This window comes from Canis aureus, chromosome 13, assembly GCF_053574225.1.
Source record: "Canis aureus isolate CA01 chromosome 13, VMU_Caureus_v.1.0, whole genome shotgun sequence".
Taxonomy (NCBI): domain Eukaryota; kingdom Metazoa; phylum Chordata; class Mammalia; order Carnivora; family Canidae; genus Canis; species Canis aureus.
In genome coordinates this window covers 10,497,345-10,525,116 of record NC_135623.1, presented here as the reverse complement: position 1 = coordinate 10,525,116, position 27,772 = coordinate 10,497,345, and the positions used below count along the sequence as shown (strand labels likewise).

General features: G+C 42.6%; 2 protein-coding genes and 1 long non-coding RNA gene across 12 annotated transcripts in view; 1 reads left to right on the top strand and 2 right to left on the bottom strand.

Moving 5' to 3' along the window:
* RRAGC (Ras related GTP binding C) lies at positions 1-21,772 on the bottom strand. 2 transcript variants are annotated; one of them, XM_077844676.1, is made up of 7 exons: positions 21,692-21,772; positions 14,934-15,137; positions 13,750-13,949; positions 10,880-10,994; positions 9,747-9,889; positions 6,653-6,801; positions 1-1,545 (listed from the first exon to the last, which is right to left on the bottom strand). In XM_077844676.1, the coding sequence occupies exons 1-7, from the start codon at positions 21,692-21,694 to the stop codon at positions 1,394-1,396; spliced, it is 966 nt and encodes a 321-aa protein (XP_077700802.1). In that variant the 5' UTR covers positions 21,695-21,772; the 3' UTR covers positions 1-1,393. The 2 variants fall into 2 exon arrangements, with proteins under 2 accessions (XP_077700802.1, XP_077700801.1); XM_077844675.1 differs by lacking the exon at positions 21,692-21,772 and adding an exon at positions 17,041-17,363.
* On the bottom strand, positions 19,701-27,399 carry MYCBP (MYC binding protein). Its single transcript, XM_077844681.1, has 5 exons — positions 27,251-27,399; positions 26,978-27,050; positions 23,500-23,548; positions 23,131-23,260; positions 19,701-21,770 (listed from the first exon to the last, which is right to left on the bottom strand). The coding sequence occupies exons 1-5, from the start codon at positions 27,332-27,334 to the stop codon at positions 21,726-21,728; spliced, it is 381 nt and encodes a 126-aa protein (XP_077700807.1). The 5' UTR covers positions 27,335-27,399; the 3' UTR covers positions 19,701-21,725.
* Positions 27,350-27,772, top strand: part of LOC144281837 (uncharacterized) — a 54,427-nt gene continuing 54,004 nt past the window's right edge. For 3 of the 9 annotated variants that reach the window (XR_013350218.1, XR_013350224.1, XR_013350222.1), the window contains exon 1: positions 27,351-27,573. This is a non-coding gene — a long non-coding RNA (uncharacterized LOC144281837). Of the gene's footprint in view, positions 27,574-27,772 lie in introns of all 9 variants that reach the window. The other 6 variants (XR_013350220.1, XR_013350219.1, XR_013350217.1 and 3 more) reach the window with 5 other exon arrangements.

Below are 27,772 nucleotides of genomic sequence, written 5' to 3'. Positions count from 1 at the left end.
TTTTGGAGTAAATACATTTATTGATACCCATTTTATATAGTTCAGTGAAATAATCTATAAATATAAAAGCATTTTCTTTTGGATATCCCCATGGTCCATGTAAATACTCAACAGTCAGAATCATCTGCAGGAAGCGCTGCAAGTCACACTGTTAGGTTTACAGACCTGAATATACACATTTCATTAAACAGCGGCACTTATGTACTCAAGTGGTCCAGTGGCTTTGGAATACAGGACTACGCGGGCATGTCGAGTAAAAATAATGTGTCACTTTAAATCAATGGACAGGGTATCAACCATCAACAAAAAGAAATAATTATGAATTAATATCCTAGGTGAAGAAAGTACCACAGTTGACACTCGGTGTCAGAATACTGGAGACAAAGTATGTTTAATGACACATGTTGTGGTGCCATGTGCTCTCTCCAACTCCCAGTGGGCAGTCCACCAGTGCCTTATTAGGGTCATTCATGGCCAACAAAACAGCAATTCTTAGAGAATCTAGATAGCTTAGAATAAAAGGTATGTAGCGGCTGGTACCAAGTTTAAAGAGATGTGAGCCAAGTATTTCAATGACATAATGAGTATCTCCCCTAGGAGGAGGAAATTGTGGGGAAAACAAATTTTTAAAATTCCCATCGTTACACTGATCATGATCACTTATCTAATGGAGGAGAAGGAACCCAGATATCTGGTACCCAAAACACAGGTGCAAACTTCTTCTGTTTTAAAGTTTCTTCAACACTTCAAGAGAACTAATGCAGCAGCCACTGTTGAGCCTTGCTCTCGAACTGATGCAGCATAAAACTTTCTCGTTTCTTCAGTAACAAATACAAGGAATGTCCTTTGCTGCGGTCAGATCATATGTCTTCTGAGTTAGCAAGCAAATGCATTTAAAACGTCTTAGGTGTGTAATGTCCAAAATTGAAATCGGAGAGGCAGTGTTAGAACTTAAGCAAGGCAGGATTTTTAGAGACTACTCAAATGAAAACCTAAGTGAAGCATATAAAAATTCAGTTCTTTCTATTATTTCCAACTGGTAATTGACAGCAACATTCTCTGGTAAGGATGGGTAAGTGGTGTTATTGCCAGGTCCAAAATATCCCAACTACTCAAAATAGGCCCCCAAAGAGGAGAAAGACACACTGAGTTCTGTGGTCTCTAGAATTCTTTTTTGCCTTTTTTTTTTTTTTTTAAAAAAAGAAATAGTAGCTTCAGTTGCACACCACTGGTTGAAGGGGTCTTCATCCAAATGAGAAACTCTACCCCTTGTCTCTAGTGGGACAGGCACCAGGATTCCCACAAGCGGCAGCTCCCCTGTCCTGTAGCACGTGGCATCTGACCCTGGAGTGAAGAGTAAGCTGGCACAGAGCCCCGTCAGCTGGAATTCAGGCTAGATGGCATTTCGCGGCGTGCCATTGTGTGTCAGCGATTTCAGGCTGGGGGCACTTGTCTGGTGACCACAGCTCCTGTGAGAGGTCACACCCACCTCAAAAACCTCATGAATAGCTTTCCGGAAACAGTGGAAGTTGTAGTCTATTAAACCTGCAAGAGAGTAAAGGAAGATCAGGCCCCTGAATGTCAACTGTGAAGTTATCTGTTAAAAAATATTTGGTAACAAAAGAAAAAAACTGGTATGTATTTTTAAATACACATCCCACTGAGGAATGTGCTCTGTTAGAAACATGATAAAGTGTATACCCACACTGTTAACACTGGCTACCTCTGGGGCCTGGGAATGAGCTGGGTAAATAAATAAAACAATTAGGAAGGTAAATTTGCTATGAAAATCTACAATAAAACCTAAAGTGAAAGTAAAATACTCTTCAAAGTATCAAGCTTTTCCTTTCACAAGTCTTTCGGGCAGCCAGCGAGGAGCTGAAGGGAAGGGCTGGAGCAGTAGTTTGGCAGACTGCTCAGAGGAGCCCAGGGGTCCCAGAGGTCCCCGAGAGGCCCACCAGCCAGAGCCTCAGGCAGCCTAGACTGCTCTCCAGGCAACACTGCTCCTTCTTCGTCGGTTTCAAGAACTGGCTTCCAAGTAAGACTTTGGTCAAACAGTTCTACTTTGTAACACAAATGGCTAGCTGCCTATCAAAAAACCATGTTCCCCCTTCCTCCTCAGTAACAGAAACCCAATTTTGGATGAGCACAATGGTGCTCAGCTAACACATTACACTTCTCAGCCTCCCTTGCAGTTATGTAGGGCCACACGACCAATTCTGGCCACTGAGATAAGTGCAAGCACACCGAACCTCTGTGAAATCTCCTTAAAAGGAAAAGGATGTATTTCATCCCCAGCCTTGTTCCTCCTCCTTGACTAGAATACAGAGGTCCAGGAGCCATTGTGGACTATGAGGTGACCTTAAGAATAGAAGCCAGTGAGGGGGCACCTGGGTGGCTCAGTGGTTAAGCATCTGCCTTCGGCTCAGGTAGTGATCCCAGGGTCCTGGGATCGAGTCCTGCATTGGGCTCCCTGCATGAAGCCTGCTTCTCCCTCTGCCTGTGTCTCTGCCTCCGTATCTCTCTTGAAAAAATAAAATCTTTTTTTTTTTTTTTTAAAGGAAGCTAGTCAGAAGAATTACAGATCAGAAAGAGAAACATCAATGCCCTTGAGGATACTAGGACATGAAGATGACCACACAAGACACAAATCAAAACAACATGGTGTCAAAATGACTACAGGAAGAAGAGCCCAGGACAGGGCAAAAGCAGCCAATGAAAGCCTCAGGAATGAGGCAGAACTTTGGGGATACAGGCAAGATTTAATTAGGCAGGAAAGACAATATTTAAAAAAAAAAAAAAAAAAACCAGCAGGGAGCTGGCAATGAGAACATGGCACAGGTGGGAGACAGGAAAGAAACTGGTATGACTGGGGAAAGGAGCAGAGAATTCTCACTGGGAAGTACTGAGAATCAAGTCTGAATAAGTGGATTAGAGCCAAATCCAGGAGGTCCTTCAGACTCAGAAAAAATAAACTATAAAAGTTCTGATAAGTTTACATTAAAAATGACTTCTAGGAAAATGGTAAAATAAAACTAACAATCAGGGAAGTCTGAACTCTCGCCAGCAATGTGATATTATGAAAGCACTGTTCATTTTTTTATGTTTATCAATGGTACCGTTAGGTTTAATGTTTTATTAATGGTACTGTTACAGGGCAGCCCCGGTGGCGCAGCAGTTTAGCGCCGCCTGCAGCTCAGGGCATGATCCTGGAGACCCTGGATCAAGTCCCATGTCCGGCTCTCTGCATGGAGCATGCTCCTCCCTGTGCCTGTGTCTCTGCCTCTCATTCTCTGTGTCTCTATGAATAAGTAAATAAAAAATCTTTTTAAAAAAATGGTACTGTTACAGATACCTACTGAAATCTGTAGAGACAAAATTATTTGATCAAGTCAAAGATTTGTTTCAGAATAATCCAGTAGGGAAAGAGGTACAGAAATGAAGTAAGATTGGCTATGATTTTGATAGTTATCCAATCTGGGTGATAGACAAAAGGGGTTCATTCTGTTATCTTCCCTCTGTTTTATGTTTGACAGTTTCTACAACAAAAGGGTAAAAAATAATAATTAAGCTGATAGGATAAACAGGAAACAAGACTGATCATATGCTTGTGACCGCATATGGTGGGCACATGGAGGATGACCTGGTGACCGCAGGAGGATGGGCACATGGACACTCACTGTGTTGCTCTACTTTTGGATATATTTGAAAATTTCCATAACCAAAACCTTTTTGTTTTAATTTCTCAGATTAGAATGCAGAAAAATAAAGAACTCCTAAGAAGCATAAAAAGGATAAAGGTAATATGAAACAGGTAAATTACCAAAGAAGAAACCTGAACTGGTATAAAAGGTACCTGTCAAGAAGAAAATGCCTGCCCTAAGTAGTAATTAAAGAAGTATAAAAATTGGGGGTGCTTGGGTAGCTCAGTCCATTAAACGTCTGCCTTCAGCTCAAGTCGTGATCCCAGGGTCCCAGAATTGAGCCCCACATTGGGCTCCTTGCTTGGCAGGGAGGCTGCTTCTCCCTTTCCCACTCCCCGCTTGTGTGTTTTCTCTATGTCAGATAAATAAATAAAATCTCTAAAATAAAGAAGTAAAAATTAGGGCTCCTGGGTGGCTCAGTGGTTGAACGTCTACCTTTGGCTCAGGTCATGATCCCGGGATCCTGGGATCGGGTTCCCTATCGGGCTCCCTGCAGGAAGCCTGCTGTTCCCTCTCCCTCTGCCTATGTCTCTGCTACTTTCTCTGTGTCTCCCATGAATAAATAAATATTTTTTAAAAAAAGAAGTAAAAATTAGAACCTCAAAATGAAATACCATTTTGCATTTACCAGATTGCAAGCATTATCAAGGACATGAAGTGACAAGAACCACCACACAGTACTGCCAGGGGCAAAAATGGGAAAGCCACTTGGGAGAGCAATGTTTAATAAAGTTGAAGACATATGAATACATCTCCCTAAATTCCACTACTAAATATGTTCTAAGAGGGGATCCCTGGGTGGCGCAGCGGTTTAGCGCCTGCCTTTGGCCCAGGGCGCGATCCTGGAGACCCGGGATCGAATCCCACGTCGGGTTCCCGGTGCATGGAGCCTGCTTCTCCCTCTGCCCATGTCTCTTCTGCCCATGTCTCTGCCTCTCTCTCTCTCTCTCTCTCTGTGTGACTATCATAAATAAATAAAAATTTTAAAAAATATATGTTCTAAGAGAAACTCTCCACACATACAAAGGGAAACATATTCATGTGTTGCATTTGAGTATTTTTCGCAAAGTTATTTGTGATTTTATTTTATTAAGATTTTATCCATTTATTTCAGAAAGCAAATGAGAGAGAGAGCATGAGTGGTTGGGAGGGACAGAGGGAGAGGGAGAAGCAGACTCCCCGCTGAGCAGGAAGCCCAATCCCAGGACCCTGAGATCTGCCCCAAGGCAGATACTTAACCAACTGAGCCACCCAGGCACCCCGCTATTTGTGATTTTAAAAACAATCTATGTGTCCAGCAAGAAGAAAATAAATTGTGGTATATTTAGCCTGCATATTATGATGTGGAGTGAAAATGAAAGAATGAACTAAAGCTACATTTACCAACACAAATAAATCTCAAGATAATGAGTGAAAAGAGTGAGCAAGCTGTAAAAATGTAAGTAGTCTTCTGCATCATTTACACAGAGATACACAATACAAAACTCTGTATTGGTTAAGGAAGATACAAAGTAAAAGAATACATCATAAATGGGAAAATTAACTACTACATTCCACATAGCACAGGAAGAGACTTCCAAATGAGACATACAATGTATAAGACAACTATGTCTCTGCCATGTTTCAGTTCTGGAGCTCAAAGGTGAATACACACATTTTTGTTTATCCAAAAATTGTTTGTGTGTATCTGACAGAGTTCATTAATATTAACATTAGTGGAATATTAATTCACCCCATATAAATTAATATTAAAAATGCAGACCATAGAGCAGGTACCTGTTACAGTGAACAGAGAGCGAGGATACATCCTTGAGTAATGAAATAACATGTTGAAAGTAACTTCCTGAAAGTCAATCTGCCTTTGGAATAAAAGACAACACATCCTAGCCCCTCGAAACACAGGCTGAGCGCATGACCTCAAGGAGGACATGACTGCAGCGCCATGGGCCTGCAGGGATGAGGACCTGCACTGGGGGCGCAGACAGTGGGGGTAGAAAGGAAACCAGAGAAACAAATAAAATTTGGTGAAAATTCAATGTAAACAATACACGAAAAGAATCGAAAATGGAGAACACAGAAGGCCCTCTATGAAATGCCCCACAGGGGCCCTTTCGTGGTACCACCACACAATCACCTGACTACGATATATCTGAGCTTGGGTACCAGAAAATGTCGTAACTGGTAACAGCACTAGGGTAGCCGAGAGGGTCATAAAACAGAGGGGAAATTTTTCATCACTTCTGACACCATGTACAAGACAATAAAATATTTAAGTGAAAACGTCTTACTAACAGCTCCAAATATGGGACTGGAATATGGGCCCAAGTCAGAGCTGGAAAGGTGAATTTTTCAATCAACCACATAGAGAAAATTAACTGAAACCATGGCTTGAATGAGCTGACCAGGAGAATAACGGAAGAGGCAAGCAAAAGGATTGGCTCTGAAGAAGGCTCAGAGCTGAGAAAAAAGGTCAGAAGAAACAGAAGTGGAGGTCAGAGAAACAAATACATAAAATAACGTGGAGAGCTTAGCTTTAGAGAAGCAAAGTGAGAGGGAAACTTCAAGAAAGGAGGGACTGGCAAGACCACACGCTTCAGAAGGCTGAAGGGCTACAGAATGAGGGACCATCTCTGCATAAAGCAAGAAGGTAACCTGGGAACCTGCCAAAGAATCATCTCAGTAAACAGGTACAGGTGGTAGCCCAACTGCTGGCATTTAGACATGTATTAAAAGTCCCCAAAATCAGAAAGGCTGGAATTAAATACTTGATTTAACATAAAAGATCAAATGGAGGATAAAGTCTGGACTAGATCTGGAAAGGAAGAGACAGAAGTAGTTTGAGCTGAAAATTACCTAACACTGAAATATCGTTTTCTCGGATTTTTCAAAAACCTAATAAATTATTACAAAGAATGTAACATAAAAAATGCCTTTTAAAATGCCATTACCTTTTCGTTCAAAACTTTCTTCCCTAAGAATGCAGACCAGTGCCAAAAATTTAGTCACTTCCTTTAAATAAAGGACAGTTGTATTATTCAGCTTGATAATTGCCATAGATTCTTTGTCATAAGCACTTCCACTTCCATCTTCCTTTAACCTGTTTTAAAAGAAAGTATTCATTATGGGTTTCCCAACGACGTATTTTGTCACATTTAATTTGCACAATGACAAGTCTTTCCACGGTTTCCCAAGTGTCTTTTAAGAAAAAATACTGGCTTAAATATACAGCAACAGAAGTTTTCGTTTAAGAAATAGGGTTCCCAAGGGTGCCAATGTAGCTCAATTGGTTAGGAGTGCAACTCTTGATCTCAGCTCAGGTCTTGATCTCAGGTCGGGAGTTCAAGTCCCACATTGGGGTCCATGCTGGGCATAGAGTCTAAAAGAAAAGAAGAAGAAAAAAAAGAAGGAAAAGAAAGAAAAGAAAAAGAAAAAGGAAAAAGAAAAAGAGAAGAGAAAAGAAATAGGGTTCCCAGACTAGGATGCAGTATCCCATGTGTGCACACCTTCACCTTGGTTACCTAGGATGCAAGGAATATAGATTTCAAATCTCCCCTCACACTAATCTGTACTGATGCAGTATACAAATAAAAAAGGACCTAACATAAGAAAATTCCCATTTTGTAGAAAAAAAAGTATTAAAAACTAAAATGAATATAGTCTATCAAAGATACTGTGGAATCCTAATGCTTACAAAGTGAGCCATCAGGGTCTGAAAGCTATTATTTTTACTAGAACTCTCAAAATTATATGCAGTTCTCCTTCAAAAAATGTAATCAAGACTAAAGGAAGAAGCAAACATAATAAAGCACATCAAACTGCATGCATGGATTGTGTTAAGAATGAAATAATGAGGGATCCCTGGGTGGCTCAGTTTAGCCCCTGCCTTCAGCCCAGGGCATAATTCTGGAGTCCCGGGACCAAGTCCTACATCAGTCTCCCTGCATGGAGCCTGCTTCTCCCTCTGCCTCTCCCTCCCCCTCTCCCTTTCCCTCTCTCTCTCTCATGAATAAATAAAATCTTTAAAAAAAAAAAAAAATGAGGGATCCCTGGGTGGTGCAGCGGTTTGGTGCCTGCCTTTGGCCCAGGGCGCGATCCTGGAGACCTGGGATCGAATCCCACGTCGGGCTCCTGGTGCATCGAGCCTGCTTCTCCCTCTCCCTGTGTCTCTGCCTGCCTCTCTCTCTCTCTCTCTCTCTCTCTGTGTGTGTGCCTATCATAAATTTTTTTTAAAATGAGATATTGGATTTTTTCTTCCCTTTTATAATGTGCCTTAAAGGGGCACCTGGGTGGCTCAGTTGGTTAAGTGTCTACCTTCGACTTAGGTCTTGATCCTGAGGTCCTGGGATGGACCACCACATCGAGTTCCCTACTCAGTGGGGAGCCTGCTTCTCCCTCTGCCCCTCTCTCCTGCTCGTGTTCCCTCACTCACTTTCAAATAAATAAATAAAATCTTAAAAAAAAAAGTTTGATGTGCTTCATAACATATAATGGATTTTACAATGTACCTTATACAAAAAAAAACCTTTGCAATTAAATTTGATTTTTAAATTATAAAAAAAAAGTTATGAAATTTTCACTTCTTTTAAAGAAAAAACAAGTGTTCTATTCATCCATTTTTTAACTCAGGAATGGGAACATGAAACTTTACTGAATAATACAACAAAGATAAAAATCACAGTTTCATTATGGAAAAAGAGCAAAGGAGAGCACGTAACCACAAAAGGAAAAAATAAATAGAAGACCGCAATAGACAAGTAAAGAACATGTGAGAGAAATGCATTCTCTTACTCAGTCAGCTGGAGAAAGACACCAACAAATTAGGCTGAGAGACCAAGGTGAAGGACAGGGACAGAGAGAGAAGACCTCAGACCAGGTGGAGAAGGGAACAGATAAAGGACACAGAAAGCAGAGATTATGTTAGAGCATCGGAAAGTGTCTTGGGAGTGCTGATGTTCATATGGGAGGGGGATCAGGGTTGTTAGGAACAAGGTTGTTGGCTTTCGAAATACCAGTAATTCTCCAAAGTTTTCAATCGTCCTCTGGACTATTCCACAAAATCACACCTTTGCTGGCATTTATAAATCTCTGTATGGAGTTTGATGAATTTACATATAAAGAAAGAGTTTACATTTTAGACATTTATTTTGGATACTCAGATGTTTGGGTCAAATTTTTCTATGTGTAAGTCCTCCTGACATCCAAAATTCTGATTTCCTGGTTTCTTAGCTGTCTGAAAGATCAGGATCCCTCATTTCCATAACGTCTGAAGTTAAATCAGAAAGCAGTACTTAGAGCAGCCCGGGTAGTTTGGTGGTTTAGTGCCTGCCTTTGGTCCAGGGCCTGATCCTGGGGACCCGGGATCAAGTCCCACGTCAGGTTCCCTGCATGGAGCCTGCTTCTCCCTCTGCCTGTGTCTCTGCCTCTCTTTCTCTCTGTGTCTCTCATGAATAAATAAATAAAATCTTAAAAAAAAAAAAAAAGAAAGCAGTACTTAATTCTGTTTTTCAAAATGTTTTAAGTTAATCAATCTACTTTTTTGATCTAGCAAAGCCCCTAAGGGAGAAGACGCAGTGCAAACCCCTCAAAAAATGGCAGGAGATGGGACGCCTGGGTGGCTCAGCAGTTGAGTATCTACCTTTGGCTCAGAGCCTGATTCTGGAGTCCCAGGATCAAGTCCCATATCGGGTTCCTTGCATAGAGCCTGCTTCTCCTCCCTCTGCCTGTGTCTCTGCCTCTCTCTCTGGGTGTGTCTCTCATGAATAAATAAATAAAATCTTTTAAAAAAAAAATGGCAGGAGAAACTTTCAGTAACAATTAAATCTGGCTCAAGCACACTTTTTCAACTGCTCTTACCCATCCTCTCTAAAGCAGTAAGACCTAGCCATCTATCTACAGGGAAATCAAGCTCCAAGTTTAAGCAATGGTCAGAACAATTCCATTCCATATGGTACCTGCTAGAGGCCTCAAAAATTAATCCCTGACAAACCAAACAGGTAGTTTTCCACCAGTCTGAGATCTTGCAAAAGTATATACATAACTTACCCATATATACAAGACACATCAATTACAACATCAATCATGTCACAGCAAAGTTCATAAGACTGCATATCCACAGGAGAACTGTCTGTTGCAATGTAGATTTTGCTGACAACATCGAAGAGAAAAGCTTTTTCAATACCTGAATTCTTGGAAAAACAAAATTGGGGAAGTATTCAGTTTTAAGAGTCAAAATTTGTAATTTACCTAAGATCCTGAAATTACTGATTAATACACAAAGATATTTTTAATGGTATAACCCCGTACCAAACAAGCAAATAGTATTTGGCTGAGAGACACTTCTGTTATCCAAAGAATGAAAGTGTAATTATTTATCTGATTTACTGACTGAACTGCACTAAATTTGTTTTTTCTTCCTCCTCTACTTAAATGAATGGTTTGCTAAGACACTACACCAAAAAACATTAACAAAAAAAATCCTCCAAAAATCAAGTTGTGCTACATTTTCAATAATCCTTTTTGTTACAATAATCCCTGATTTGAATGAGCTTGCTACCAGAAAGGCTTTCCATGGCAATTAACAAAACATAAAGAATTAGTTTGATGTCAACATCTAGCATAACCCAAAAGCCCAAAAGAACTGGGGATCGCTACACCCTGAGTCCTTCAAAGTAATGCCTAGAAAAATATAATAGTTGAGTCTTATATTTATTGAGGAACATCCTTTTTATTAAGCTGAATCCTCAAAATAAGAAGAAATATGACACTAAGATTACAGTTAGCAAGGAAAGGAAAAGATCAATTTTTCAATGTGACCTCCTATAAAGCAGAGATTAAGCAGAGTCAAATTCCCAAAACCCAGTCTTTTCCAGTTACTACTCTTCATTCAGGAAACAGATATTATGAAGATTTTTATCATGAAAACTTTTATTAATTAAGAAAGTCTGAAAAAATGTTTCATCTCATTTTAAGATCAAAAGGGTAAGCTGTAAGGAAAGAACTCAGAAAATAACTCAAGCCATTTTTTTTTAACGTTCTTATGATTTATTTTGCATGTTATGTGTGTCATTAGTCTTCAGCCTAATTCAGACTAATTCAAACCATTTTTTGGAGAATTTGAATACACAAATATATTCAAGAAAATGGAATTGGAAATTATACTGAATTAGCTCACTTACTGATATAAAGATATTTAATAGGTTTTCCAAGGTCGGCAGTTGTGGGATGAGTTTCTGCACCACCTTACTAAAGGCTTCAAATATCGAATGGTCATAGATACTAGTCAGATAAAAGCTGAAAAACACAACACAGTTTAATTAATTTGAAAAATATCTTAAGTTCCATGACAATTATCATAAAATACAAAATTTTAAGTTTCCTAACATGTGATGTCACTAAGTTCAAATAAAACCTTTTTATCTTGCCTGTTGTCCCCACTGTTCAAAAAGACCCACAGAGCTTTACCACCTGGCTTGTAACTATCCATTGCTTTACACCATTTATAAAAGAGGGCAATTTCCTAGTACCCAGGCAAGCATTTCCAGATGCAGAAACCTGAAGAGTCACCTAAGTCTTTGCAACCTGCTCCAAAAAACCTGGATCCCTAAGCCCGTACTGATAAAAACTAAGACAAAAACCAAGGGAGAGCACAGAAAGAGGGGTTACATTTATTTAGCAAGAATATAATTCAGGTTTCTACTAAAATGTCATTTCTTCACAAAGCTCTTTCCTGACCTCTCTACCTAAAACAGCAATCCTTTCCCTGAATTTTTCTGCATAGTACTATTAAGTACCTCAAACTATATTACACATTTATTTTATAAGTGCTTTTGAGTTGTCTCATTCATTAGAACGTAAGGTCCATGAGGACAGAGACTTTGACGGCTTTGCTCATAGCTATAACCCCCCTGTCCTGAACAGTGCTCATAAATATTTGTTCAATAAACAAATGCACACAATTGAAGCTTCGAATTTAGATTAGAAGGATAGGAGCTGGAGCCCTAAAGAGAACAGGAAAGGAACAGGAATCTGGTGGCCTTAAAATGACATATGGTGGAGAAGTAACATCCACAGATTTAACAAAATATATATGAGAGAGACCCTGAACATTTTAAACAATAGAGACAATTTTACCTGCTTTTTAGCTCAGGGAGTACATTCCTCGTTAATAGTTGTTCTGTTTATTTATAAGTATATATTACGAAGTCAGAAAATACAGAACTGTGGATATCACACTTTACAAGCAATTTAAAAATACTTCAAAGACGCTGACCTAGGAACCTAACCCTATGCAAGATGGAGCTTGACTCCAGAAGTTAGAGCAACAAAACAAATGAAGCCAAAATGACCCCATACACACACTAGGGACAAAGGAATATTTTATTGTTTCCCTTAGGCAAAAAGGTTAGCAATGTGGAAAGGTCCTTGAGGAACTGTGAGGCTTGGAAATAGATAGGGACATGGAGAACTACAGCATACAGGGCATTTTAGTATGCTGAGTTTCCGGAAATCAAATAGAGCCTAATCCAGAGGCATGCTAGTAATTAATAAAAGCTCAGCGCAAAGATTCTAGAGAGGTTAACAAGGCCTCAGGCCCTATAAGGAACTAGAGAAAGGGATGGTGTGTACCACTGGGGTGGGAAGCCCCAAAAAGGGACACAGAAGTGGTGTAAAGAGGATTAAGAGAATCCTCATGTACACTAGGGGACACAGGACAATCGCAGCCTAAAATCCATTGTTAATAGATTTCCAAAAAGTAAGATTGAGGAATTTCATAGGGAGGCAATTTTATCTTACAAATATTGAATTTTTTTAAGCATGAATTACTGGAAAGTATTTTAAAATTTCAATCCAAACTACAGATCAATAAAGACTTTTTCTACATGATTTCCTAGAAGAGTAACTGAAAGACCTTGGAGCCTGAGGCCCTAAGGACTATTAGGGGTAGGGACAGGGGTTGGCTTGAGGCTATGAGGAAGTCACCGTAAGAGACCAGGGTTAAGGAAATAGCTACACATGTGTCTCTCCCTTGCTTCCCCTTTAAGTTGTTTATATCATCAAGAGTATATTTTCTTGGGCACTTTTTATTACTCATATCTACCTATACCACCAAAAAAATGCAAAATATAGAAAATATTCCTCATACGCTTTCAGAATACAAGCAAATAAATAAATCATCAATCCTTTCTAGTAGTTGTTCTTTAATAATAATAATTCTTAAAGACAGTTAATTATGAATCAGTTCTTTAAGCTTAACAGGAACCCTAAACAGATTGATAGAATAAAGTCCCTAACCTAAACAATAGAGAGTCATAAAAGCATAAACTGTTTTTAAAAACATATATAAGATACATTAGAATCCGGGCTTGAGGGATCCCTGGGTGGCGCAGTGGTTTAGGTGCCTGCCTTTGGCCCAGGGTGCGATCCTGGAGATCCGGGATCGAATCCCACGTCGGGCTCCCGGTGCATGGAGCCTGCTTCTCCCTCTGCCTGTGTCTCTGCCCCCCCCCTCTCTCTCTCTCTCTCATAAATAAATAAATAAATAAATAAATAAATAAATAAATAAATAAATAAAATTAAAAAAAAAAAGAATCCAGGCTTGAAAATGTACCCTCTTTAAAAGGCTTTTCCTACTGAAAAGAAAATACTGTGAAGACTCAAGCAACAGTTCTACAGCAAATCTGACAGTCCTTGAAATGAGGCATAAATAAATAAATAAATAAATGATGGAATCAAAAGAAGGGAGTCCCAAAGCAGATTTATGCCACGAGGAAACAGGCTGATTCCAGTCTCCTGAGATGAATTTCTAAAAGCTCCAATGAGAACACTTCATATAACTTCAATCTCCAGGAAAATGCAAAACACTGGGAAAGTAACTTCTCAAATCACATCAGACTCCCAAAACTGAATTCAACAAAGAAGTGATCAAGAACATTACAGATTCGGGAAGGGTTTATCAGTAACAGAAAGCTACGTGTTTGTAATGACAGAGATGGGAATACATTTACACATTTTTCAGGGCTCTCATATCAAACACACATGTTGTTACCTAAGGTGGAGTTTTTCTAGCCCAGCATCTGCAAGGTCATCATTGGCCCTCTGATGAATGTCCCTCTGTGTTTCTATTTTGTGATCATCAGACAGACCATCAACTTTGTGAATAAAAACCTCAAAATTCATGTCTGGGTTAACTTTGTAGGCTTTAGAAACAGTAATGTGAAGTCTTGTTAAAGCCTCCATGTAGTCATCCTGTAAGTCAGAACAAAATATTTTTTAAAAAGAAATCTTGTAAAAGTCAGTAACGAGTTAAGAAAGCCTCAAACCACCTCTTTCCCCAACCACAGAAAATATATTACCCTAACTATTCACAAATATTCCAAACATTCCAATACATTAACCTCCTTTATCTCTCTAAATCTTTAATCTCTCCAGACAAAAAAAATCAATTACCAAGTTAATGCTCATAATTTTTAATATCTATAATATAAGAAAAAGAAAAAGGAAATGGACATGTCTTCCCAATAGAATTTTTTAAAAGTAATCCCAGCTCTGCCATTTACTAGATGTGTGACTTTAAGCAGGTCACTTAAATTTGAGATCTCAGTTTACTCATCCATAAAATTGGAATTACCGTACCCAGCTCACAGTATCATGAAGAATAAATTAAGTTGGATCATGTATGTGAAAGCATTGATTACAGAGCCTGTCACTCAGAAAGCATTCTTAACTAATGTTTAAGCTTACAAAAGTAAGCTTCTTAATGTCAGGGACATGTCCCATTCGTCTCAGGGCCTGTCACCTGCTAGGCCCTCAATACATGTTTGTTAAGCCAAACCCAATTTGGGCAACCAAGAAAACTATTCACTTTAATATTTACTATTCCTCTTTAGATATGAGCACCGAGGAGATCTTTCCAGTGAGTGACATCACTATTATAATAGTTAATGAAGTACAGCAATATCCACTATTGGACAAATAAAAGTGGAGAACTACTCATTAACTAGAACTCAAAGATAATAAGCCACTATCTCCTAATCATCGCATATTTTGAATTTGCAGGATGGCAGCCTGCTCCCAAACACACCTCTGCGGTTGCATCTCTCATACTGCTAGGAATCTACCAGCAAAGAAATAAGCTGCAAGAAGCACATGATAAAGATGATAAACACCTTTCCTTTGTGTCTACATCTTTTGACACCAGAAAAAAGAAATAAGCGTCATTATTCCTACTACCTGTGCATCAATGACATATATCAGTGCTCCTGTTCCCCTGAAGATCATCTCGTAGTCAAAAGTAGGGTCAAAAAAGTCCATTTGCCCAGGAAAATCCCAGATCTGGAAATTCACAAAGGAGCTATTGGAAATGTCATCTTTATAAATCTTGTTGGTACTTTCCAAGAAGAGAGTCTCGTTGGGTGACATTTTATGAAACACCACCTGTTCAAAGAAAAAAGGTCATTTTATAACTATTCAACTTTGTATTCAAAGTTCAAAATTCCACTCTGAATTAACATATAGAGAATTTCAACCTATAGTAAAAATTTTAAAAGAGATATAAAGTGAACGGTGTATCCTCAGTACTCACTCTCCTTTAACTTCTAAGAGATGAGAAGACACCAAATTATTCTCCAACAAGCCTATTCTGGAGCTGAAACTTGTCTATTTTCTCTGCACCATTCATTCAATCCTAGTAGTAGGAGTAGAATGCCTCTACTCATGTCAATCGATTTTTTCTATTAAAAATGTATTAATTCAACCATAATCTGCTTTAAGATTATAAAAGCTTATAGCTGAAGTTTAAGAATTTTTGTTTACTGAAAACTTATCGGAATGCCTAAATCAGGCTCTGAGAATCAGAAAGGTGACTGATTAGACTCTGCCTTCACCGAGTCTGCAGTCTTGTGGAAGAAATCAAATGGACAGCAATTATACCAAACAGAAAATTATATGGGGGGGGCGGGGGGGAGTTGAGTTGACAGGGAAAAGACAGCTCCCATGAAAAAAGAAGTGGTAAAAGTAATTGTTAAGAATCAGGATAATTGGGGGATCCCTGGGTGGCTCAGCGGTTTAGCGTCTGCCTTTGGCCCAGGGTGTGATCCTGGAGACCCGGGATCAAGTCCCACATCGGGCTCCCTGCATGGAGCCTGCTTCTCCCTCTGCCTGTGTCTCTGCCCCTCTCTCTCTCTCTCTCTCTCTGTGTGTCTCTCATGAATAAATAAATACAATCTTTAAAAAGAAAAAAAAGAAGAATCAGGATAATCACAATCCATACAACTCTAACATAAACCTAAATTTGTGTCTCGCTGTTACTTTGTAGAAGAGAAAAACGGGTGGTTACTATCAGAGTTTAGTCAATGAGTAACAAGTGAGAAGAATTAAATTCAGCTTGCTAAAAAAAAAAAAAAAAAAAATCCTACCCCGAATTTACCAAAACCTGCTTGTAGAGGTGAAAAAATAAATAAACAAAACGCAGCAACCTAGTAAATTCGGAAGTAAATAAAACACAGTTATCCAGTAATCTCAGAAGAAGGCCACTCTTTTTTAAAAACCGTCATGTTTACAAAATATCACACACATTTGTTTTGGATAGACCTTTGCAACGGAGTGGAAAGGGCGACGGACCAGGCTTCTGGCGTTTCATTACCCGCTCAGTTGTGTGTCAGAGGGATGGGCAATGGAGTCCTGCCTCAGTTTACCCCCTACTCTAAAGGATCTGGCCCTCCATTTGCTCCTGACACACCCGAAGTGAAAGCACACGGGCCTGACAGAGGTCTGCAAATATTTCTCGAGGTCTCAGACGTCCGTATCCGCACCCGGAACGGGACGGACTGTCACCAGCGATGGCAGTCGCCGGGCCCCAAGTGCGAGAGCTGGTGGCCCGGCAGCAGCCCCTGCCCTCCAGGCCCGGGGGTGTGAAGCCTCCCCCGTAGTAGGAGTGGCTTGGTCACGGCTCTTCCCGGCGCTGCTCCCTGGGGCTCACCTGGGAAGCCCTGCAAACCCAGGTCACCAGAAGTGGGAGAAAACACGCAAAACCCGGGCAGGGCAGGGCAGGGCAGGGCAGGGGAGGGAGTCGGACAAGTTCTCCAAGTTGCAACTGCAGGGTACGTCTCGGGTTCCGAAAGGACCGCGGGGCTGGGTCCCGGGCGGCGCCGCCGGCACCTGCCTCGCTCCAGCCGGTCCCGCCGGCGGGGACCGCTCGGCCTCGGCGGCCTCGGCCTGGGCTCCGCGGACCAACCCAGCGCGCGGGGCAGCCCGCCCCCCCAGTCCGTGCCCGGCGGCCGCCCGAGCCCCCGGGAGGGGGGAGGGGAACGAGAGGAGGGGCCGGCGCGGCGCCGCTCACCTTCTGGATGGAGGACTTGCCGCTGCGCCGCAGCCCCATGAGCAGGATCCTGGGCTTGGAGCTGTCAGCGCCCCCCGGGCCACAGCCGCCGCCGGCCCCCGCCCCGACCCCGCCGCCCGCCGCCGCCGCCTCCTCTTCCTCCTCCTCCACGCCGTAGCCGAAGTCCTTGGGGAACGAGTCGGCCGCGCCGTAACTGCCGGCCAGGGGCGTCTCCTCCGCCCCGTACTGCAGGGACATGGTGCCGGAGCCGCCGCCGCCCGCGCCCTGACAGGCCAGGCCAGGCCGAGCCAGGCCGCCGCCTCCCCAGTCCGCCGCCGCCGCCGCCCCCGGCAGCCGCCGCCGCCGTGCGGCCCGCCCCCCCGAGCCCGGCTCCCATTGGCTCCGCGCCGAGGCCCGGCCCCTCATTGGCCGCCCGAGCTGCCACTCGGGGGCAGCAGGGTAGGTGGTGCCCGTCACGTGCCCGGAATCACCTGACCCGGAGCCGTGGAGGGGGGAGGAGGAGTCACGAGGAGGGCGGCCCGGCCGGCCGAGCCCTCTGCCCTCCGCCCTAGCGAGCGCCTCGCTCCCGCCGCGCCCCTGCCTTCCCGGGAGCTGCCGAGGCCGCCGCAGCGGGAGGTGCCCCCCGGGCGTGGGAGGCGGGGGGAGAACCGATGGCGCTCCTACAGCGGCACGCGCCCGACCCATACTGGCTGATGCCCGCGACGCCCTGCGGGGGACGAGGGACACAAGCCTGCAACGGACCCGGACCCCGCCCGCCCTCCCTCCAGTTGCTCGGAGAGTAACAGAGCTCGGGATCTCCGCGTAAGTAGCTCCGGTACGAGATACGAACTGGAAAGGTCAAGGGGGTGTATATATATAGATAAAAATGCTCGGGACTTGGGTGAGAAAAGTCTGTACGGAGGTGACGTCTGGGTGGGTCTAGACGGATGGATGCGGTCGGGATGTGCAAGGGGAGGGGGGAGGAGCCAGCCCGAGGGAGGGCGAAGCCTCGACCAAAGGCAGAGTCGTGGGTGTGATGCACAGCTGGATCTAGCAAGTCGCAGGACCCGGAGAGGAAAGCCACAGCAGCCAAGCTAGAGCAGCTTCTCCTCCAGCCGATCAGGCGGTGGTTATTTACTACTACCACTTCAGACTCAAAAGGACTGTTTCTCCCTCCTTCCCACCAAATCTGCTTTTCATGTAACTTACCCCCCCCCCCCGCCCCAACAGAACATTACATCTTCTAGGACTTTCGGATCACAGACCAAAGGGATGAAAAATGAAAGCAAACTGAAATGCTTTCACCAAATACGTTTAAGAAAGCTACAGGAATGTTCGCTCTGGACAGTCAGGTTTTAGAAATGAAAATCTGACTAAAGAGCCTCCTATTAAAATGGAGGTGATGGCGTTGGCACTGATTTTTTCCAAAGAGACGAATTTCTTGATTATGAACGGAAAGCATGTTCTTGAAGGTCTGGGACTTCGTTATTTGTGAAGCTGTAAGTTAAAGGTAGGCTACATCCCTTAGCGGTCATCTAGTCCGATGTCTCACCTAAAGGGAATCCACTTTATAGCACCTCTAGCTGATAAATCAGCATACACTTCAATGTTGCAAAGGAAGAGAGCGTATTATCTAAAAAGGCAGCTACTTCCACCGAAGTAGAACGTTGTTTGAAAGTCTTCTCTTCAGACCAAAAATCGCACTCCCTGGAGCTTAAAATGGAACACAGGAGCAGTCTTCATCTCTTTTCATGACAGCCCTTCAAATATTAGATTGCAGTCTTCATTACCCACTAAGTCTTTCTGTTCACGTTAAATATACTCCGTTCCTTTGACCATCCCTTCTCTGGTGATGTCCAGTAGAACTTTCTGTGATGATAGAACTGTTCCGCAACCATAATGTTCAATATAGCAGCCAGTGAGGATTGAGCATTTGAAATGTTGCTACTATGATTGAGGAACTGAGTTTTTTTTTAAACCTTTTAAGTTGCCAGATGTGGCTAGTGGCTACCATACTGGACAGCACAACCTTGTATTTTCAGATGCCTTCTCCCTATTGATCACTCTTTTTTACACGCATCTGAGTTTGTCAACATCTACCAAATGTCTGGCACCTGCAATGCGATACTGACCAATACAGCCTTCAGGATGCCTGTTTAGCACCTGGACAGTATTACTATTAATGCTTTCCAGAATGGAATTTTTTTTCTTTTAATATCCAGAGTATACGTGGTTCACACTGATAATCACTGGGACTAGTATTTTGTCAGCAACCCTAGTGCCTAAACTTGTACCACTGCATTTTTTAACGACATTTCAGCTTTTTGGTTTAGGCCCAGAAGTTAGGGTACCCTGAGTTACTCATTTTCCAGCTTGTCTCAATTATAGTTTACCAACCAGCCAACTTTGTAGCATTTACAGATTTGCCTTTATACCATGTGACCCATATGTAGTCCTTTACAGTTTACCAGGCACTTTTCATCCATTATATTTAATTTGATCTTTACAACAACCCAGTGAGGTAGGCAAGATATGAAATCTACATTTTAAAGGTAAGGCTGCTGAAGCATAGCAGGAGCTGAATGGATGACATCCTTTTTTCCACTTCATTGAGCATCTTCTTGTACATTCTCTTCATCCATATACTTGATAGAAATGAAGAGGACCTCCAGAGGCCAGGCTGACTCTGAATTCTTAAATAGCACTGACTGGTACAGCAGTTTAAAACAGGTTGGTTCCCCCTTCAAAGTGTGATTATCCAACTCACAGGTTGCCGTTCTGTCCAAAAGGATGGTACAAGAGACAGCAACCTGACTTATATATACGCTAATACTAGTCCCATGGGAGAAAAGCAAATGAGGGTTGGCTGCCAGAAAAAATTCTGCTTGTCTCTATTCCACAAAGGGACTGTCATACCAACTGCTTAAAGAAGCCAAGTGTCTGTCTGTCTGTCTCTCTCTCTCTCTCTCTCTTTTTCTCTCAAAATCCCCATGGGGCCATGTTTTATTGTTCTTACGGTTCTTAGCACTTCCTATTCCTCGTTGTAATTGCTTATGTACATGTCTATAACTAACTTCAAGTCATTCATCTCTATAACACCCAGCACTCAGCCTACCGCTGAGCATGTAGGAGGCACTCAAATTGGTAAAAGATAAACTGATTCAAGTGAATGTTCTTCCAACAGTATCTGGCCCCCCTCCAAAAATGAACTTGTGACTAGAAGAGACACAGACCATTGCCACATTCTTGCCAACATGACTGACTAAAATGCCTTTACAATTAGTTTGGTCACAGTTCCTAGCTGTGCTGAGGCTTTTGCTAGTTAAATCAGCTTTCATTGGAGCATTCTGCATTCTATGTGTGTGGTGACCACAGTAAAGACAGGTTCTCTAACATTAGGGTTAGAATACACAAAACAGGATGACTCTTAATAATGTCAGTCAATCAGTAAGGAAAATAAATGACCACTAAAATGAAACATCTGACTATAGGTCTTCCAAAAGAAAGGAAAAGGACTAACAAACAAGAATATAGTGCTTTACCATTGACAGATCTTTCACATACATTCCATTTGACCCTCACAACAACCCTGTGAGGTAGGCAGCACTGATATTATTCTTCTCATTTAACAGATGAGGAAAGTGACTCTCAGAGCAGTTAACTGAAGTGCCCAAGGTTCTATAGTTAGTGAAGAATTTGTATTAATATCAGTCTTTGGCCTAAAAATTCAGCACCCAACCTCCCCTCATACCTGCCCTACCTACTTCACAGGGATAATGAAGATAAAATGAATTCAAGGCTAGAAAAATACTGAGGGAAAAAAAGCACTATATAATTATACCCGCAAACTATAATTCTCCACGATATATGGCTCATTCCCCTTCTTATCCCAGCTTGTGCGTGAACCCAGAAATTTATATTGCCTCAGTTCTGTGCTCAATCAATTAAGCAACTAAGTAAGACAGGGGAACAGTTGTGGTCCTGTTTGAAGGTATATAAATTACAATCAGGGCAACTGCTAGTATAGCAAATTGAAAAACAACATAGGCCAATGTGCAGCTGGAACCCACTGAAGCACAGAGCAAAGCAAGGCAACATTATCAGATAGGGCATGATTGCATAGAAGGAAACGTGGTGTCAGAGTTCAAACTGGCACACACACGGTTATCTAAGGCAAAGTGGTGGCAAAGAAGAGTTATTTGTTCCGCATTATATAAACAAGAGTACAATATTCATGGGAACCCGTGCAAAAGCATCTTCTGTCACACAGATCTCTCGAGCTGCCTACAGAGGATATAAACAACAGTGTCCTCTTCATTTTAAAGAATGGCTGTACCTGTGCTCACATCCTGCACTAAACCAAGGAACAGCTCCATGCTGAACTTCTTGGCCTACATACAACCAGTACCATCATTCCTAGTCAGACTAATAAACAATGTCCTTTAAGGTAATGAATTAGATGGCTGTGTTTAGATTTTTTTTCAGGATTCACTTTGGATTCTCCTGCTTTTAAGACCCAAAGAAAGTTATATTGAGTTTTTATTGGTGATTCTAAGTATATGTGTTTATAACAGTTAAAGTGTGATAGGTGAATTCAACATATTAAAAGAGTTCTAGAGCATCTGTTCAGAAAAGATTATATACTATACAAACTATTCAAGTCATACAAAACCATTTTTTCAGTGTCTTTTCAACTGAGAAGAATCCTATTCAGCACGCTTCTCCTCCTGAGGTGGTTCATACTGAGCAAGCTATAGGGCAAAGACAGAGGAGTTTAGGTGAATTTTATTCTAAGTTGGGTAAAAAAAAAAAACTTAATAGTAACAAAACGAGTAGTTAACTATTATGTCCAGTTTAATTCCTGAATCAGTAACTTATTATATGAATATCATATCCCTTTTTAAACCATTTAAGATTAATACAATTTAAGATTTAATATAATCAAGTCTAATGAAAACTCTTTTCATATAAGCCTTTAAAATTACTGGGAAACCAAAACTGAATTCCAATTCGAGACTACACTACTCAAATACTTGATATGCAATAATCTGTATCTTCCCAAAGATGTTGTGGCTTCTGGCAAGGTACTTAATCTTTCTCTTTACCAAACGTTGACTGAACTTTCTCTTAAAAAGCAGGAAAAAGAATAATCTAGCCAGTCAATGAAGAGCAGCTCATGTCTTTGACTTAAAAAGTGCCAAAAAGTTAACTGGTATTTGTGTTGTGGAATCCTGGATAATTTAAGATGCTGCATTTTCTGTTATGCTAAGCTGTGGTTCCCTGAAAGAACACTAGGCTAAGATTTAGGTTGTTCCAATTAGCTGTCAGATTTGAGAAGATAATTAGACTTCAAGGTGCTTTCAGTTCCTAAATATAAAATGGTCTGTGTACCTGTTTCACTTATCTCGCAAGGTTGTTGAGAAGATAAATCACATTATGAGAAATGCCTAATGTAAAATGCGTTATGTGATTCAAATGTGGAAAAACCTCAAAGACTTGGAGTTGACTAATTTGAAGTTTATGAAAATTCTCACAGGCGTTTCAACAAAGAAAAAACTTTAGCAAATAGACAAAATCAGGTGCAAACAAATTTATAGAGATAGGCCAGCACATACAACTGTGCAGATTATGTACTGCACAACTCTAAGAGGTGCTATTCACAAAGCAATGACCCTACATTGACCTACTTAAATCAACTGTTCATGACTCCCAGAAACCTCCATTTACTCATAAGCAGCATTAACCAGTACTCTCATCTTTTTTTAAGTAGGCACCATGCTCTGCATGGAGCCTAGTGCAGGGCTTGACCTCACACCCCCTACTAAGATCAAGACCTGAGCTAAGATCAAGAGTCAAGACCGAATGAGCCACCCAGGCATCCCTCTCATCTTTTTCTTGATGTGGGTTCCTAAGAACCTCTTCTTGACCACACGTAGCTTGTCCTATTTACTATCTGTCTGTGGTTTTCTAGATAGGGCATCAGTTCAGCCTTGCAGTTAATTGAGATTATTAATCCCCCTCCCTTCCCTGCTATCCGTTTTAGTGAGGCTTTGATCTTATAATCATTAAAGATGAAATTATTTTTAACATGAATTCTTTTAAAACATTTACCTTTGTTTTCAGTTTTTTATTTTCTTCTACAATAGCTTCATATTTTTCTTTCATTTCTGCCAATTCTAGGCGAAGCAGCTCTATTTCTGGATTTTCTGGGGTAGCAGCTCCTAAGTGATGCTTTAAGAAACTAATATCAAAGTTAAGAATTTACTTGAGCTGAATGAAACTAATGAAATATCTCAGAGTAGTATCAATATCTCTGATCACAGTCACCCCATCTTACCACCACCATTTACCCAGAGATCATCACCACAAAACTTGAAGTAACTTTTTCAATCATCAAAAATATTTCAAATATTATTTATGTGAAAAAATAAGAGTTCCAAAAATAAGTCCTTTTTCTGACTTGAAAGATGAAAAGGATACTCCAAAGCACTATTAGGTTTCTCTGGTTCTTCATATAAGGCTACCAATACTGCAAATCAAAAAGCAGAAAAAAGCAACAATTAAAGTCTTAAATTTGACTGAAATTATATTCCATAGCTCAGTAAATATTAAGTGCCCATTATATGCCAAGCACATTGCTAGGGCTGCCATACCATGGTAAACAAGGCAGATAAGGTCCCTGCTCTCAACAAATTTACAGTCTAGTGCAAAAGCAAGGAACTAGACAAAAAAAGAGCATCAAGCGGCAATATAGGATGATGGATTATGGGAGCACATTGGAAGAACACCTAACTCAGCCCAAAGCACCAGGGAAGGCTCCCCAATGAAGGGAAATAAGATGTGAGACTTGGCTCTGAGGGTTTCAGATAAAATGGGAAGGTGAGGGGGTGGGGAGGACAAGAGAACAACATATTGAGGAACTGAAAATTCAAATATGGCTAGATGGAGCTATGAACTATGTGGCAGGGAAGGAAGCTGGCAAGGTGGTCAGGAGGCAGACCACGGAGGATCCGGCAAGTTTGGTTGGACTTTGATGCTCAGAACAGGAGGCATATAATTAAACAGTTTAAGCAGGACAGTGACAGGATCGCTCTTGACTGCTGTGTGAAAGATCCAGAGTGGGACAAGGATGAAGGCAGGAAGAGCAGTTAAGAGGCAGGTGTCCTAATCCAGCTGAAAAAGATAGTAACCTGCGCTAGCGTGATGGAGGGGTGAAAACAAAGTAGATTAATTTGAGAAAAATTTTGGAGAATCAACAGGGCTTATAGTAATTACTGGAAGAAGCTTTGAATTCAAAGTGTGCTTCAAGAATAGTTTCATATACAATATGCTAAATAACCACCAACCAAAAACTTTACCAGTAATCGACATGCTCAGATCAACATTAAAATAGATGTTTTAGTTTGTACCCAAAAGCTTATGTCAGCACTACCTTTCTCATCTTCTATTGAACAAATTCCTCCTAGGATTTACTACTCAGACAAAAATCTCTCTAAACCAGTGGTTAAATTTTTTGTGCATGGAACCCTTTGAAAAATGACAAAAGCCAAAAATTTAACTACACACACAAAAAAATGTGCATCTCTAGACTCCAAGAACTGCTGTAAAACTTACACGTTTCCTTTTTTATTTTTTTAGTTTTAATAATTCATCAAAATAATACACAGTATGAAAAAGTCAAATGACAATCAATGACTTTTAACAACCTGGACTGAGTTCTGATAGTTACTCTTCTAAATGTATTACAACCTGTTTTTTTAAGAATCTGGTATGTTTACATCACCAGCCCCCTCTCCCTTCAATATGTTTTTCTTTAAATTACATACTCAAGCCTGTTTCTTCTTCCACTAATTTCTACTAATCTCTGCCAACTAACTCTATAAGACATGAATAACTCTAAGCCTTTCTACCTCTTCCGCACCCCATTTCTTTCAGCTTCTAAATTTCTGTCAGTGCTACCATGAGGTTGATAGTTACAGAACACAATGTAAATGTCAAGCTTCCTGTGCTTTTCTATAGATGAAATATACTTCCTTTTAATCAGACAAGAACTTGATAGCTGGTGTTTCCCTTTTTGCCTTAGAGGTGGGATTTTTTAGAGGTTAGTATGGTACTCAACTCAAATGCCTTTTTCCAAATGACTTCTCTTTATCTTTAGCCATCCTTATAGTGTTTTAATGTTAGAAGCAGTTTCAGATCCTCTTAGAAATAAGCTTTATTAAAATCATAAATTAAATTTGTGGAAAGTACCCACGTTTGGAGCTGAAAAATCAAATTTTAAATAGGTCACATTAGTAGACACTATGTTATCTGATATTGAGGAGACTGGAAGTCTACAGAGGTGGAGGAGTTAGATGCCAATAGATGTGACCAAGAGAAAAGAAGCCTTCAGTGGTTTCCAATCTCATGAGGGAAGATCCATGTATGGCCACAAGGCTGTTACCCCCTGCCAAGGTCACTTCTCTGCCTTCTAACTTTCTGTCTTTAATTTCATGCAGTCACCCTGGCCTCCTTGCACTTCCTGGAACTCTTGACATCACATTTCATTCAGATCTCTGCTCAAATGTTACTTAAAAGAAACCTTCCCCCACCACCTCTTGCTCTTTATCCCCCTTTGCTGTATTTTCATTCATAACAATTCCCACTGGCTGGCACTACTTATTTATCTGTCTCCACCAACTAGAAGAAGCTTATTTGGAGCAGGGTCTTTCTTTTTTCTTTCCCCACTGATGTATCCCCAGTGCCTAGAACAGAGACCTGAATAAAACGGTTTAATAAATGAAAGAAAAGAACTCATGGAGTTTTTTTTAAGGTTGGGGGTTGGGGGGTCGGTATTGAAATTCCAAGTTTCTGTGACATTTCAAGAGAGGACAGAGCACAGCACTTTCATAGAGTACTCCTGTAATGTTTGCTGAAATTTAATTGTATTAATTTAATTGTATTTAATTTAATTGCAGATAGAAGGAAACTAGTACCCAAACCTAAGGTAGGTAGCAATTCAAAATTATCAGCCCAGGTATGGGAATTAAAAGCCCTGCTTTGTGCTAAGGTCCAGTTGTTACTCTCCCAGAATTTTCTCCTAATAGGCTTTGCTTCTAGCCAAAGAGCAGTTACCAAATCATCTCCCAGACGCTTCTCGTGTGGACCCAGTCATCATCCTGGACAGCTTTTCTGTTCTATACCCTTGAAAGTTCTAGCCAGTGAGTTGAACGATACATAGCAGGCATTCACATTATTGCTGAGCTAATAAGCAGTAGCCCAACTGTCTCCTGGAACGCTGCAGTTTCAAGCTCCTTCCTCATCTCAGGTCTCGAACACACGCACACACAGACACTCCCCCCTCCCCAGAAAGAGATACAGTGTCACAGCTTCCATCTTAAGTGTAAACAATATAACCATTTTCATGTGCCCTCAAGCTCTTTAAACTCTAATTCTACTTCGGAAATCTGCACAGGGCAGGAACTGGCATCGCCTACGAAAGCGGGGCTGTAAAACCACAGTCAAACTGATTCTTAATCGCCTATTTGGGGGATTCGGTTCACTTGGTTATTTTTATCCGCCAACTTTGGAAATCCGGTCATTTTCCCCCTTGCCCTTTGTCCGGGGGGAAACATGCTGCTTTACCTAATTTTGACTCCGCAAAAAATGTCAGGAGGGAGGGATTGGGATCTCAGGGTCTTTAGCAAACATGCCTTCTGCGGCCGCTGGAGGCAAAGCAACGGAAGTTGGAGGGACTTTGCAACAGCTGCAAGAGTTCCACTCCCCGCCCGGAGAGCGCGGCAGCCCGGCGCGGGCGGCGTCCCCGCCGAGCCCCGGGCCCACCTGGCAGGGCCCACCTGGCAGGCCCCACCTGCTGCCCCTCCCGCCCCCGCCCCCGCCCCGCGCCTCGGCCCGGCAGGGGCGCAGCGCCGAGGAGCACGACGTGGACACGAGGAGCCCCCTCCCGGCGCATGCTCACCCTTGGTCAGCGTGTCCAGCACCCCCGACTTCTCCAAGTACCTCCGGAACTGCTCGCGCTTCGAGTCGGCGGCCTGAGGAGACACGGCGGGTCAGCGGCCGAAGCGCAGGGGCCGGAGCAGGAAGAAGGCGCTGGGAGTCCGGCAGCCCCGCCTCCGCCTCCGCCTCGCTACTCGGGCCCCCCAAACCTGCGCGCGCGCCCCCACGCCCTCCCGGAGCCGACCAGCGGCTGGCTCCCGCCCGCACGCCCCCAGCCACGCCGCGCCCCCCTCACTTTGTAATGGGCCATAGTGACAGCGGCAGCGGCGTAGCTGGCGCCCGAGACCGTGGCTGGCGGGCTCCGAGCCGCACTGCTCATGCGCCGCAGGGCGCGCGCGCCTGCGCACTTGCGAACCGCGGTCGGCGAGCGCGGGGGCGTGGCCTGTTTTCATGACGACGGGGACGCTGCGAGGGCCCCGCGGCAGGCCGGGCCGAGGGAGGCTGCGCGCGCCTGCCTCCTGCTCCCGGGGCCGCGCCTCGCCTTCCTCTTCCGGTCCCTGCGGCGGTTCGGTTGCTCAGCGAGAGGCGAGGTGGAGGGGACTCGGGACGGGCGTCCAGGTGGGGCCGGAGGGGGCGGGGCGCCCGGGGGCGGGGCCTGCGGGGGCCGGAGCGCGGCGGGATGCGCGGGCGCGGGGCTGGGCGCACCTGCCTCCCCCGGGACCTCGGTAGGGGCGCTAGCCCACCTGGACGCGCCGGCTTCCTGGCGCTCCTCCCGGAAAGGGGCGCGCGACCCGCCGCCGGTCGACCGAGCGCTTGG

Bases quoted from the DNA above. Each gene is read 5' to 3' on its own strand.
- RRAGC (XM_077844675.1), bottom strand. From the start codon at position 17,277: ATGTCCCTGCAGTACGGGGCGGAGGAGACGCCCCTGGCCGGCAGTTAC. The intron at 6,802-9,746 runs GTAAGTTATGTA...CTTTTAAAACAG, and splicing joins GATGTGTCTTGTATATATGG to GTTAAAGGAAGATGGAAGTG. The intron at 1,546-6,652 runs GTAATGGCATTT...ACTCTCTTGCAG, and splicing joins AGAAAGTTTTGAACGAAAAG to GTTTAATAGACTACAACTTC.
- MYCBP (XM_077844681.1), bottom strand. From the start codon at position 27,334: ATGAGCAGTGCGGCTCGGAGCCCGCCAGCCACGGTCTCGGGCGCCAGC. The intron at 23,549-26,977 runs GTGAGCATGCGC...TTTGATTTGCAG, and splicing joins GCTGGACACGCTGACCAAGG to TATTGGTAGCCTTATATGAA. The intron at 23,261-23,499 runs GTATCCTTTTCA...CTTTGATATTAG, and splicing joins AAACCTAATAGTGCTTTGGA to TTTCTTAAAGCATCACTTAG.